Source organism: Phasianus colchicus, chromosome 6 (genome assembly GCF_987193195.1).
Source record: "Phasianus colchicus chromosome 6, bPhaCol1.hap1.1, whole genome shotgun sequence".
In the NCBI taxonomy this organism is placed as follows: Eukaryota; Metazoa; Chordata; class Aves; order Galliformes; family Phasianidae; genus Phasianus; species Phasianus colchicus.
Genome location: NC_143441.1, coordinates 33278042 through 33293326, shown reverse-complemented (window position 1 = coordinate 33293326; position 15285 = coordinate 33278042). Strand labels below are relative to the sequence as shown.

Here is a 15285-nt window from a genome sequence, read left to right as displayed (position 1 = left end):
CCTTGGGAAACCCCCAAAGCAGAGCTACAGTGCTGCTCAAGTTAGTGAGGACAGTGTGCTCTTTCAAGTTGTGAGTGGTAGCCAATAGCAGAAGTCTGTACGTCACTTCTTGTCATGACACCCATTGAACAGAGAGCCTGCTATTTCCAGGTGCACATGAACTAATTTCAAAATACACCTCATGACTGCTCCTCTACCGGAAATTGTGCTCCTACTATCAATTCTTTTGTGTATAGTTTTGCCAAGAAAGTACCAGGCATGTTACAGAAAAAGCAGATAAACAACTTCACATAATTAAGAGATCTCTTGCCTGTGAAGATCTACAGTCAGCATCATATAATGTAGTTGGATTTTCCTGACATCTGACAGATGCATGATAATGTAGCCCAGTAATGTTTTCTGTGGTCTACCAGAAAGCCTGCACACATAAATGAACTGAAGTAAAGCCCTAAGCTGAATTGTGCTGCCAAGTGTTTCTTTCATCTGCTAGTCCTTATCTCTGAATGGACAGATACAGAAAGCAGCCGAAGCTGTAAAAGAAATGGTGCCCACAAGATCTACTTCATGTATTTCTGACGTCCTGCTGGACCTGTGCCAGAAGCTGATGCCATTTGGAGAGGAATTTCAAGTGGTCGTTGGCATCGGTCTCCCAATCCTGCAGACTTCCAGCACTCCGGTGCTTGTAGGGAAGCTCTAAAATGGGTGTTAACACACTTCATGCAATTATGAAAGAATTTAGACATAAAAATGGGCAGAAATGGGGAAGATGTTCTTGCATAAACAAACATACATCCAGAATAATATTATGCTTAAGTGTCAGGAGCAAAATTGTATCAATTACAGGAGTGAGCCTTGTGAAGAGCATGTGTACCTTTCCTTTGCTGTGGTACAGGTAACTGGGATGTTGTTTAAATGTTGACCCATGCTGACCTATCATCCACCATCTCAGCATTCTTGAGTACACCTTAGAAAATTCTTATTTTTGTGTTTATGGAAGAGCAGGTTGTGGTGACCATTCTAGGTTTTCTTGTTATGTTGTTTACTTTTCTGTTTCCAGGCAAAAAAAACTCAAATTAAGTCCTTGGTAGTTGTAATAAGGGTCTTTTCTGGACAGTGAAGGGTTGAAGTCCCTAATAACTGGTCCAAGTTTTCAAAACTTTTGTGAAGGGACTGCATGTTCAATGTCCTGCAGAAGACCTTGGTTTGCTTTGCTTCTTTAAAACAAACAAACAAAAAAAGAATAACAACCTTCTTCCTTCTTTCCTCATATTTTAGTAGTTTTGTTTTTGCAGCCATACAGTTCTAGGGGTGTGTATGCTGTCTTCTACAATCAGTATGAAATCAGTAAAATGCTTCTACTTTTGTAATTGCAGGCAATGCAGATCCTGAAGGACAAGGCTTTTGTCAAGCAGGTTTCAGCTTAGATTTTTACAAGGTAAGATTGTGCCACTGAAATATTCTGACAAAATGTATTTCTAGTATATCCCCCATAACCACACACTGTCCCAGTAATCAAAAGTTTATGCTCATGCTGTTGCATATGGAAGATTTTGCAAAGTTATTGCAAGTCTTTCTGCTTTGTAAGCTTCAAAGTTTCTGGTTTCAGCAAAAAGAGATAAAAGATGAAAAAAATATTACTACATGATGAATTACAGTTCATCTGTTAACTGCACTCTAATTTGGCTCTCCTAAGTCTATATTAACAGTCAACTAAGCCAAATATCGTATGTGATTCTGTCTCAGTGTTTCACACTTCTGTTGCTTTCCAGAGGTCTGACTTTCAGGAAATAATGGGAAGGAACCACAATCTTTTTTTGAAGCCAAACTGGATTATATAATGATGCTTTTGGAGCCAGACTAATGATTAAGATCGTTCTCCTGTGGAGGTGGTAGAGGAAATGCTGAAGTGAAATAGCTAGTTGTTCTTAAATGCCAAGACAGTCCAATAAAAATATTGTGGGACAGAGTATATATACTTTGCAGCTATTGTTACTATCTGCACCAGGAGCCTCCATGTCTTTCACATCACTGGAGTTGTTTTCAATGTTATGGAGCAACATTGTTATTCTCACTGTTAATATTCAAGTACTGAAGACCTCACTGTAGACTATACAGAGCTGTATTTCTCTGTAAAGCGTTGCTGTTGCTTCATTGAATGTGAAGGCACTCTCTTATGCTACATTTATTTTGGTACAGATAATCAGAATTAGGATGCCTAGTTAGTACTGAAAAAATACTGGCTTGAATTCAAATGAAGATATGTTGGGCGATGTTAGCTTTATTCAACATGGGTTTTTCTGAACATCCATGTACATACATCCTTTCCTTGAACAGGGCTGTTCTCCCTTCTCATTATTCTGAGATTCTTTTGATCATTTATATTGTTTTTCCATGCATGCTTCATTTTGTGTTCTTTTGTTGTGTAATTTTATTCAATTATGCTTTTTGTAGAATGGAGACCTCATAGTAGGCGGGCCTGGTAGTTTTTATTGGCAAGGTATGTTCATCTGGCTGGTTAACTTGATCTAAGAAATGAAACATAAAGTACTGTGGAAAATGTGGTTCTTGATTTCCAGTATTTTCTCAATTTAAGATAACCAGTCTCTGGTCTATTTTCAATAAATATAAATCAGGAATTCTTTAATAAACCTCTGAGCATAAGGAGAAGTCGGAAATTCGGACTGTAGGCTCCTTAGAGAGAAGTAGAAATAACGGTGTTTGTGTTGCTGTTTTAGTACATTTGCAGTTTAATCAATAAGCCATTTTCCTAGAAATACTCTTATTTTTAAAATAGCTGATTGTTGTACAGTAAATGTGATATTTTCAATGTTTTGTTTCTGAACATAACCTTTTATTGCTATCTGCATATATTTTTAGTGTATTTATGGCATCACTGTAGTTTTCCAGATGTAGCTTCTCATGTAGATGAAACTGAAGTAATTCTGGAAAAGGAAAAAAGGATATCTTAGCTTTAACTGTTTTTGATGTTTGTGACATAGCTGATTCCCAGACTCTGCCTACCAACTTCCCTCTTGTCAGCTTAATCTGTGTGTTTTTTTCATTGCCATTAAAAAAGGAAGATCAAGTTGAATATGATGGTAGGGAATGCATGGCTTTGAATTTTTTGTAAGAAATTACTTCCATTTGTCTATTACATCTGTACTCTACAGCTTCAAAAGGTTGCTATTCTGAAGAAGCTGTGGCTAAAAAGCTTGACTTCGATTTGATTCAGCACTGTGAAATGAATCTGGAGTTGTTTATGTGGTGGTTCAAAAGAGAATCGATGCCTTGTATTGATTTATGTGTAGTCATGAGATTAATGAGAGAAGTAAGACTGGGAGAACATGTGCTATACTCTCGGTTTCTCTTGTGTTCTACTAGCTCTATTTTGTGGCTGTCCTTTGTGTCCCTTTCATTTATGAAGCTGTTTAAATCCAGGTCAGGTAATCACTGCAAGCATTGCGGATATCATCGCAAATTATTCCTTCAAGGATATTCTGAGGAAACTGGCACGAGAGAAGCAAACAGAAGTTGCACCACCCACATATGATGACAACTATATGGGTAAGCTAAGCTCTGTCCCAATTAGCACTATGTCCTAAAAGCATGGGACTTATTTATATAAGAAAACAGTTGTGAATTTGAACACGTAATGTTCAAATACCATTGCACAGCAGCAACGGTAGTAGTTTGCTGGTTACTTCAGTGAGATGAAGAACATTCTTTAAGTTATGCATAACACATTTTGAAAGTTGAGATCTTAAATGTCTCATTAAGGCTTTTATTAAGAATTATTTGAATTTTAAGTTATTGCTTGCTTCAGTTGTAACTTTTAAATAACAGAAGTCTGAATTTACTATTGTGTAGTCGTATTTAAAAAAAAAAAGGGCTCTTTGTGTGCCTTTTACCTTCACAAAGATTTTTCTTGGTTCACGTATCTCTGCATGCAAGACAGATTGTTCCTCACATAATTACAAAGAAAGATGCAGTGGAATTGAAAGGCAAAGATACCTCCTTTCATCTCTGCCCATATATTTGAAATTAGTCACTGATACAACCCAAAAGCCTTCATTTTGTCAGTATCAATTATCATACTGATTTACTAAAACCTCAGGAGGTACTTGACTGTATCTTTGGAAATCTGTCTTCCACGTAGTGCCAACACAAGATACTGCACTGTGCAGGCAATGCTGAGTCATGGTTTGAACCAGTGATTGAGCACCTGGTGGGAAGGCAGGGCCAATGGAGGGAGGGGAGCTCAGGTGTTTGCAATGCATCTGAGTGACTGGAAAGGGTGCAGCCAGGATTCACCCCTTCACAGACCTCATTTAAGGGTTGGTAGTGGAATCAAGGATATCTTGCTGAAGATCCCTGTGTACCTGAGGCCTTCCAAGGGTAGGCAGCTTTTGTCCTTTTTTTTTTCTGTGTCCATTGCTACTGTATTTGGGCTTATCCTCACTTGCTGCAGCCTGGGACTTTGCTACCCTGCTATTATTGCTGTGCTTTCCATTGCCTTATAACTTTATGCATGGTGAGCTAGACAGATACTTGTTTAAGTTGGATTATCTGAAAGAAAATAATAGTGCATTGGATGGTCACCAGGACTCCTAATACACTGAAAGAGGAACTCCTGGGGGAAACCCTGAGATTCCTGGGTTCACCATGGCTGAGTGCTGCTTGGGTTATTGAAGAATGGGAATCTATATGGAGTAGTGGTCTATTATTAAATCCCCTTTGAAAATGGCTGATTTATGAGTAAATTAGAGCAAACTTTTTTGACAAATGAGGAAAGAGTAGTAGCAGTGTCTGCTGTAGCATGGTGTCTGCTACTATTGCCATTAACGTGTATCCTTCGTCTGAGGAAGGATTGAAAGATGAAAAAAAGCTTTAAAAGCCTGCATTAGGCAATTGGAAAATAAAATTACATCTCTGAAAGGGCGAGCTGCCTTACCTTCAAATGGCATTTCCCTTCTGAAATTAAGTTCCATATCCTTAGAAGGGGAAAAGGACTTGGATCAGAAGGATTCATCAATCCAGGCTGAATCTAAGAATAAAAAGAAAGCCAAGCAGACTAAAATTCAACTGGAGGATCTGGGAACCTCAGATCCTCTTGAAATAAGGCCAAAAATAACTCAAAAAGTGAAGAAAGTCTAAAAGAGCCCAGCAGGCTCCCTGCTCACTTCACATTACATTTAATGGTGCACACATATACAGCCACTGAACTCATGGATCTGTTTCAGTGCATAATCATGTGGCCAAACAAAAGTGATGTACCAATAAATATTGGTCTTCAGACTTCAATGGAAGAATGTGAAAGTTGGGAGGCAATTTATGATGATGTTTTTAAAGTCCAGATCTGGTTAATTTTTTGGCAGCAATGAGGGACCTCATATTACAACAATCTCCTACTACCAGTATGGCACAGTAGTGTCCACACTGAACACTTAGGTGGCCCCAGGGGCCACTATCCAGCAAGCTGCCCAATTGGTGGCTCACCTAGGGGAGACAGTGCATCTGATCAGGTGCAATATCTGGATGCTGGAAAGGACAGAGGTTCTCCCCATAAGAAAAACTAGGAAACAGGCCCAATGGACTTCTCAATTGGGTCCCATGTGTGTATCCTGGAAACAGATGTTTAATGACTTAATCTGGGTTGGGGTTCAATTTGCAAAAGTTGATCGCCAACCCAATTGTGTTGATGACCATAGGAGAGTACAGACTGAGAGAGAGATGCACTAGTATCCAGGCAGTGCAGATGATATTAAGAGAGGCTGTGTGAAATGTGAGTGTATGTGCCTACTAGATCTGTTCTGGTTTACTAATGCTAAACAGTATAGACTCCTGGGAAGGCAAGAGGAAGCCTCCAGAGTGGTGCAGGTTCTAGAAAAAGTAGAGTCATAAGACATGCATCTAGCCCATATAGTTCCTACATATGCCCAGTACAAACGTTAGATGGCACATGAAGATTGACAGTGGATTACAGAGTTAAATAAGGTCATGCTGCCCATTCATGCAGCTGTACCCAATATTGCCCCCTGATGGACACATTGAGTAGGGGGACAGATACCTACCATTGTGTTCTAGACTTGGTAAATGCTTTCTTCAGTATTCTCATTCATGAATAATTGCAAGACCAGTTTGTATCTGTGTAGGGAGGCAGGCAGTGGACCTTTCAGGTCCTGCTGCAAGGGCACATGCATTCACCAACATATTGTCATAACTTAGTGGCACTTGACCTAGCGGATTGGAATAATCCTAATATCAAACTGTGCCACTATATGGATGGTCTCGTGTTGACGTCTGACTCACTGGAAGCATTGGGAAAGGCAATAGATTTCTTGACTACTCATTTACAAGAGAAGGGGTAGTCAATAAACCCCAGAAGGTGCAAGGGCGAGACTTGGCAGTGAAATTTCTAGGTGTAATTTGATCAGGAAAGACCCAAGTACTACCCAGCGCAATAATAGACAATATTCAGGCATTCCCAGTCTCTACCATGCCAAGGCAGCTGCAAGAATTTTGGGGGTGTAATGGGATACTGGCATTCCTTTATGCTTACACTTAGTGCAGCTGCTGAGGCCTTTATACCGATACACAAATAAAGGCTAAAAATGGGACTGGAGACCTGCTATTATTGCTGTGCTTTCTGTCACATTATAGCGTTACGCACATAGCAGTTGGAATTGTGTCAATAGCCGTTAGTGCAAACTCTAGTTACCTCCTGATTTTCAGCTCAACTGTTAAGTATTAATGCTTTAACAGCTCATCTGGGGAGAAGGAGGCTAGATCTTTCACTCCTTAGAACTACAGTTAACTGAGTCATGATAACATGGTAATTTTCCACTTCTTCCCACACAGTTTTAGAAAGTGTACATTCTGATGAGCAGATGAGAAGAAAAATCTGTTTGTCTTTACATATTTTTGGAAATAAATGGTTTATTAAGTTTTTTGCTTGTAATTTATTTTTAAACAGGATACTCAGTAGCTGCTGGGGAATTTACTGGAGATTCTGAAGAAGGTAAGAAGCCACGTACTTGAAAGAAAACCGTATGGTTGTGCATCTAAGTTCTTCTCTTTGGGTCTGTATGTAGGAACGTACCCTTTATTCATCTGAAACACTGTACCTAATATTCCTAGAGGCAAATATTCCTTTAGAAAGTGTGTGATGGTGGAGCAGAATTTAAGTAATCCAGAAATCTGAATGTGTTGTTAGTGTCCCTCTGCATGTGCATCTGTTCTGCAGAGCTGTGACAGCATCAGTAGGTGAAGCCAGCAGAATTCACTGAATTTCACCAGTTGTATGGGAACTGCTGAATCACAGCCCGAACCTCTGATTTATCACCTGAGGCAAGCAATGAGTCAGCAACAGGAGCACAGGTGAAGGCAGTTCACCTGTGCTGCTGGAAGGGGTGGAGCCTGGCTCCACCTCTCCTGGACGCATTTAAGAGCTGACTACCAGTGGAAAAAGATCTCTTTTGGAGATCCCTCCTCTGGAGTTTTACAGCAAGCCCAGGACGTGGGTAAGCTTTCTATCTATTCTCTTTTTGTTGTTATAATCTGCTTTGGCAAACTCTCTTGTTTATTTCGTAATTATAACATCTTTATATTCATTGACCAGTGTAGTGATGACTATTTATGACTGAAACCAACAATAGAGTCCTGCACAGTTCTTAGTTCCATACTCAAGCTGCATAGAGGCTGCTTTACCTCAGTGCCTGGGTGACCAGATGCAGTTTTGGAAACATCTGCGTATGTTGAAAGCACACTTCTAAATTCCACATAACTTCACAGCTAAGCAGAAGAGATGGTCAGCCCAGGAGCTGCTGAGGGTTATACCAACATGCTTGCTCTTGTTGGTGAGAGCAGCTCTTGGCTCTGTAAATGTTTCCCTAATTGCAGTTCACGTGTTATACGGATAGGATGCCTGGGGCAGCTCATTAGCTGACCCTTTTCATACAGAATGTTTTTCTCCACAAGTGTAATAGATCAGGTTTCCTATGCTGCTGGTCCTCTCCTGAGCTGTGTATTTCACAATGGGAAATGAAAGAATTGAATTCCTGTTATTAAAATATGGGTTTAGAGCCAGTCAACATTCTACAGTAAGATTAGTGTTCAGTTGGTCCTCTAAATAAGGAAGAGCTGAATGCACATGGATATGTGTCTGAAGAAGAATCACACCTGAGATTTTTTTAAAGGTTCTGGGGGCAAGTAGGTTTGATACAAGACAAAACTAGTAAAAATTTGCAGTTAGCAGCTGTCATTCATGAGGAAACAGACATAGCACAGTAGCAATGCTTGAAGATGTCAGTACTGTTGAATCTGGTGTATGGGGGGAAAAAGCTCCTTTTGCATCTGTCTGTTTCACAGAGTATGTTTAACTGGAGATTTAGCTATTTTCAGAAATTGTACAGTATTTTGAAACATAGTTGAATAAAATCTGCGATCCTTTCTTACATTCAGAGCTATGCATCTCTTGTAATGCTTTCCGACTGATCATCAGCAGCCTTATGTAAAGAGTAACTTTCTTGAGGGGATGAGCAGCTCCTTGGTCCAAACTCACAAAGTCAATACAGGCTGAGTACATTTCTAAAAATGAAGCCAGCTCTCCAGTGCTGCTGCTGCTTATTTTCTGTAAAGTTAGTTTCTTGTCCTGTGCCACTTTGGGATGGAAAAAAATAGACACTGTTTTGAGTCTGATGGTACAGTGTGGGGTAGTTGCTGGCACAAAGAATTGCAGCATTGTCTGACCCAGTAGTCCTTTATTACTGTCTCCATCTCCCTTTGACCAAATGCTTACAACTGCAGGGGAGTATATGAACACAAAGAGGAATTGGTGAAGAGGAATTTGTCAGTCATGGCAGGTGTCTGAGATGCTCTGGTGTATGAAACTCCTGCTCTTCTGTTATGGATATAGATATCCAAATGAGGAAAGGTTTTGTCAGAAAAACTGTTATCTGTGGCTTTGCTCTTTATTTTGCTTTTTTTTTTTTTTTTCCCCACTAGTTGTTTAAGCTTTGGCCTCTGTGCAGGATCACATCCCAGAGGGCAGCTTAGTCCAAAGTTTCATGTTCCAGTGCAATGAGTTCTCAATACCACTCACCAAAACTTGCTTGTAATGCTTTTAGATAGCTATCGTGTGCAGAACTTATCAAATGCTCTGTTACTGGGCTGACTGCCACAAGATGTGAGAAAATGTTAAGCAGCCAGAAGGAAAAGAAAAATTTGTAATGACAATTGTGTTTAGCTTTTCTATGATGGTGTGTGATGCCACAGCTAATTCTGGTTTGTTCAGTCCACAGCTGTCAGGTAGCAAGCTGAATTGTAGGAGCAGATGAACTGCAGGAACAGCTTTGTTGTGCTGTACTGTGCTGAACAGCACTCAGGAGAAAAAGACCTCTGTCTAGGCATGGATGAGTGTATTCAACAGTTCATTGTAATATTTCAAGCAACTAGATGCACTGAATGAATGTTAAAATCTCATGAATGAAGATCTTGAAGTGATGTGCAGGTGTTTCTGATACAGATAACAAGCCAAAATCCTAAAGATTATGTATAAAGAAAGATTTAAGTGGTCTGGAATGCGTGTTGCATGTGCTGCTCAGACAGCCTAACCAGTTCACTGCTGATCATTTGTATTTCAGAGCTGGTTGCTGGAGTCCCAAGGGGTGCGCAGAACTTTGGCTACGTATGTACTGGACCCACATATCCTTTTTTATAGTGAAAATAACATTAGACTACTCTGAAGCTTAAAGGCTACATTGTTTTCTGTCTCTTAGAGCCTAAACTGTCTAATCAGAGAAAAATACCATTGGCTTTCACTCTAGGCTTACCTGGCTGGGTTGACATGACTTATTGGCTTGGGCTTTAAATATTGAGCTCTTACTCAGCTCTGAAGTCTGTTTTCAATACCCAGTTACTGGCACTTTTCAAGTATGAGTAGTATCCCAGTTCTCACTGAGTGCTATCAGACCTTGGCATAAACTATCCCACAGATGGGAGCATTTCACATATTTTCTTTCTAAGTATATATACTGACTTCCAAATGTAAGGAGTGGTGATATACAGTTAGAAAGGAAGTGAAGGGAGATGTGTGGATACACACCTAATTCCCTCCTAGGGGAAAAAAAGAAAAACCAAGTTTCAGGTGTAACTTGATTGGGTAGCAGAAAGATCCCAGCCACAGATGCATTCTGTAGTTTTGTGCAGCCCAAACTCCTTGTCTTTGAAATTTATTTAAACCATTTTTTTCAGAGGCAAGTTGTGTATGTACACATACATATGTACGTGTGTGTATGTATATATTCTATGTATATTATAGACACTTACATATATAAAAAATGTTTAGAATTTATATTTTCATGCCTAATAATGTAATCATTGATTAGCTGATAGTCTATGATTTGCTGCTGTTCACAATGTTTGGTAAGGATGGAAAATATTTTTTTTCCCCTCATTTTCTTCATGGGAGACTTGAGACTCATAAAATTTAGTGATGTATCCAAGATAAGGAAAACTGTGGTGCAGCAGAAAGTAGTTGATGTATTTTTTTTATCTCCTTGGACCATCCTTCAGTGTTTCAAATTGGTTCATGGTGATGTTATGCTGTATCATATCTCTTTGTGATTGAAACTTTTCATATCTTTCTTCTGTTAATAGGTCTCAATCATTAATTCTTCAGATTTGACCTTTATCCAGAATTTCACTGGTGAACAGGTAATGCCAAACAACTATGTGATGAAGTATTATATATCAAGAGGATATAACTTCATCAGTTTCATTTCAAGACTATATAAAATATTTGCCTTTTAAAACTAGTAACCATTGAAACAAAAGAGGTTTGTCAGTAAAACTTTCTAAAAATGATATGTTATATGAAGCCTATCTTTTTTTTATTTCCAGATGGCGTCTTATTTTGGGTACACTGTTGCAGTATCTGATGTTAACAATGATGGGTAGGTTACCAAATATATTCACCTCAGCATTCACAGAAGCAATGCCTGATATTCATTAATAAACACAGGTTTTCAGATACTTCATACCTCAGATGCTTCTCTTGACTTCTTTGCTTTTCTGCTTGTTTGCATAGGTTTATCTTTGTGCACTTACAGTGGCACAGCTGTTTGCAGGCCTAGATTGAGTGAGTTTATCTTCCTGAATATGTATTAAATGCAGTACAGTAGTGCAGGAATGTCTGAAGTCTGAGAAAACATCCAAGTAGAGGTACAGTGAACTAAAAAATGCAAGCTGCTGATGGTAAATGCAAGTCACAACTTCATTCTCCCGTTCTTAGAAGCAATTAAGTCTTTTCACATGTAGATCATTCCAAGCCTCACTTCTCAGTTTTAAGAGTTTTTCAGTATCACTCATTTGAGCACCTGCTGGTTCACAATCCTTTTTCATCATCTAGGGGACCAAAGAAGTGTCTGTGGCCCATCCCTGTTAGGACAGCCATTGTGCTTGTCTCGGAGAATGCTGTGTAACTGTCAACACTGGGATTTCAGGCCCCATTCAACAAATCACTTGCTAATTTTGAATTTATGTAAAATCATATTAAATGCTTTGGAAAGTCGGGAGTTTAGTAAGCAAATATTGATGCAAGCTTTCTAGGAAGCAGATAAAATCAGTGAGGTTCACAACTTTGGAAGTCTGCACACAGATGAGCCAGGATTATATGTAGAACTGTGTACTCCTGTATATTCCAGAATGTCTCAGCTGCACCACCCTCATGTTCTTGTGATTACTTCTTACTAGTGGCTTAAAAACAGTACATTAGTTTTTTTCATGTGTTACTGCTATATCATTGCTTCCCATCAGGAGCTACTAAACCCTTAAAAGGTTAGGGATACAAGTAAAGAGAAAAGTAACAAGGTGATAAAATGTTGTAGTTCCAAAACAAAAACAGGAGAAAAAATCTTCAGCAGTTTCAGTGACAGCTTTGCACTAGTCGAATCTTTCCAGGTTTCTGACATCAGATTTTGCCATGTTATCTTAGCTTTCCAAATTTCCTATTTTCCTGATACAAAAAGTTAGGGTTTGTTTAGTCTTACTCTAAGGCATTGTTGACATGAAAAAGCGGAGGAATACCAATCTTAGTTACAAGCAGCATGCCTTGCACTTTCAGGGATCTTACTAATTAACTTCTAGTTAACTTATTAGTTAACCACGCTATTTCCTATGCGGGTTATTTCCTGTGGATCATAGGGTTACTTTGCAGGTTTTGTATTTTCTGTGTGCCTCTAAGACCACAGTTTATGTGAATAATGCAATCAAATTGCTGTTGAGGCCTGTGTGGTCCCCCAGCCTGTCTTTAAAAACAAACAAACAAAAAAAAAAACCTGACTCCTGAGATCCAAACATTGCATGGAAAGCAAAGCACCACAAGCTCTATGTGATAAGCATGTCTGATCATATGTAGTCCATTGTTGCCAATTTGCACATATACTCAATAAAACATTTTATCTGAAAGGGAGAGTAAAGTGGGAGGGGAAATTTAAAAAAAGAAAAAGAAAAAAGCAAATGGGGAATGGCCACTCCAAATTGTGCTTGTGCGTGTGCATATAAAGACAAAGGAGGTAGTGACAGCTTTACCAGCAGCAGAAGCCTCATCAAGTCTTATGCTGAAAAGATTAATGAGGATGATATTTTGTTGTAATGAGGCTGATGACATGGCTCTAAGATTAGGTTCATCCTAGGAAACAGTGTTATCAACTTTCTCCTCTAGCAGTTCTGCAAGTGTTCCAGGATGACTCTTGCATTTATATCTGCAGTGCATTAGGGCTGTAAGCAGAACAGGGAAATTGAGGGCATTGTTTGAAATACCCTTTAATTATCCAATAATAATGAGAAATTTACTATGAAGCTTAGCAAATCAAGCTGTGCCATCAGCTTGCAGACTGCATTCCTAGTAAAGAAGAAAAAAACATTCTCAATTTGGACCAAAACAGTCCAATAAAATGTGGAATAATTTGTTTACTGGTCTTTTATTTGGCCTATATCAAAGCTTTCCATAGTTATGCTTTGACCTCTTGACAATTCCCATACTCCTGCTCTTTGTTGCACAGCAGGATACAAAGAAACCACATACAGTCCCAGCAGGTAGTCAGCTTGTGCTTTTTAAAGTGTTTTTTTCTATGCTGGTTGGTTGCTTGAGTTTTTTTGTTTGTTTGTTCTTTTAAAAGAAGGGAAGCAATATTGGCTAGTAACCTTTCTGTGCTGGCATGAAAATAAATATACCAATTGATGTTAGCAGCGGCCTCGTAGTGTGGTGATGAAATGAATCTAAAGATGGGGTTCCAAATACCTCTGCACTCTGAACTGCACTTTATGATTTAATGTTACTGTCTATGGGCAGTAATATAAAATTGTCAGAGGGAGAATTCCTACTTGTAGTCTTGTAGAGGAGTTGCTAAAGCAGCTTGTCTTGCCCTGCTGAGCTTGGACTCTGAGAAAGAAGAGAGAAAGAAAGAGAGTGAGAGATGTAAGGCTTTGGTATGGATGGGACATGTCAAGAGCTGGAACAAAGGGAAACTAAGTGCTCTGGCTCTAAGTAGTTCTACTGCCAAAAGCAGTTCACAGATAGGTCACTGTATGCATGCCTAGCTCCCATCCTTCCCTCTAGTAACTTAGCCAATCTTAGCTGGTGAGTTCTGGTCCAGTTCCCTGTACTACTCATGCATTCTATACAATCATTTTAATTTCTTCCAAAAAAAATAGAAATTTTCCTAGAAAAATAACACAGGACCATGCAGTTTGATCTGAGATGCTAAAATCTTTATATATGGACTCTAGATCTGGTCTGTTTGTGTTCCATCTCAGCAGGTGAATCTTGTATTTAAGGTTAGGAATCTGTTTAGGGAACTTTTGTCCATTCTGGGTGTTAGATAGTCTGCCTTTCTCTCCACTTTATGCACTTTAGATATTGCTGTATAGCCCACAGTTTCAACATCTACTTGTTTTGCACTGATGTAGCAGCAGCTTACTGGCTCTGAATCTTTTGGTTCCCTCTCACTTCTAAAAGTCTTACCTTATCCTCACAATCCTTCATTTGTAGAAAGCTAATTGGAGCCAGGCTCATCTTTTACTTCTGGTTTATACAGTGCATAATACCATGGGGTCTCAATCTCAATGGAAACATCTGGACTGTGATGTCATAAAATAATAGATTACAGTACTACCGTGCAATGCTTTTGGTACATGCTGTACATAAAATAACTTGTGGGAAAAAAAAAAAAGAGCATTCATGATCTAAAATAACTTGTGGAAAAAGAACACTGTTTCTGTTGTTGCTGTTGTTTCATGGCAACAGCTTTAGCTGACATTCTGTCCCAGCCTCTAACATCTTCCATTAGTAGAGGGCTTTTGATGTTTAATATGGCAGGAAAACCCCACCTCTGATGTTAAGTCAGCATCTGCTTCCTTTTTTTTTTTTCTTTTTTAGTTATCCTTACCATGGGGTAATATTTGACCTATAAAGAAGAACTGTGCGAAAGTGACCTAACATTTTGAGTTATAGTTTCCTTTATGGAAATCTATTATGAATCTTTATAGAAAAATAATATTTTGAGAAGTACTTTGTCGAAATTTCTGGAATGTGTAAGTCCTACAACATGATTAAAAGGTGTGTAAATGGCATATTCTCTATTAAATTTTATAGTATACATCTTAGAACCACAGTATATATCTATATATCTGTGTTAAAGAAATAGCTGAGCTACTCATGAAATAAACATTTTTTTTTCTATCAGGTTTAGGAAAAATAATGTAGAGCATTTTTCAATAATTGGTTTATTTGTGTCTCTGAATACATCAGTACTGAGAATATGATTAATTAAGAATATAAAGTTTTCCATGAGTTTATAAAGTTAGAACAGAATTTCATGTTAGAGCAAGAGAATATATTATTAAATTTAAAATTCTGGGATCAAGTGGTACAAGTTCTTTGCAACAATAGAGTTCCCTGATATGGATGACCACTGTCACTGAATATAATGGTAATTTTCCCTTTAGCATACGAGGGCTTGAGCAATCTTCAGAAAGACATCTGACGCTGCTGTTTCATATCTCAAAATATTTGTTTGTTACATATCTGTCTTGTTTGATTTTGTTCTTTATTGTCCAGTAAAGGGTCTCTTTTCTGCCAAATAAATGTTGGTGGCATATTTCAAAACAGGCAACATATCCTTTGATCAGTCTATCTTATTTCAGTGATACTTCTTGTAGCAGCAAAACAGATAAAAGAACCTTTCCCTCTGAGCTTCGTATTTCTGTGACTTTATGGACATGGTT

General features: G+C 38.6%; 1 protein-coding gene across 4 annotated transcripts in view; it reads left to right on the top strand.

Moving 5' to 3' along the window:
* ITGA8 (integrin subunit alpha 8) overlaps window positions 1-15285 on the top strand; it is a 101211-nt gene that overhangs the window by 14275 nt on the left and 71651 nt on the right. For all 4 annotated transcript variants that reach the window (XM_090142871.1, XM_031614496.2, XM_090142873.1 and 1 more), the window contains 7 exons: window positions 1374-1435; window positions 2452-2497; window positions 3439-3564; window positions 6974-7018; window positions 9642-9685; window positions 10657-10713; window positions 10900-10952. In XM_090142871.1, the coding sequence (XP_089998997.1) occupies window positions 1374-1435; window positions 2452-2497; window positions 3439-3564; window positions 6974-7018; window positions 9642-9685; window positions 10657-10713; window positions 10900-10952 (433 nt within the window). The remainder of the gene's footprint in view (window positions 1-1373; window positions 1436-2451; window positions 2498-3438; window positions 3565-6973; window positions 7019-9641; window positions 9686-10656; window positions 10714-10899; window positions 10953-15285) is intronic.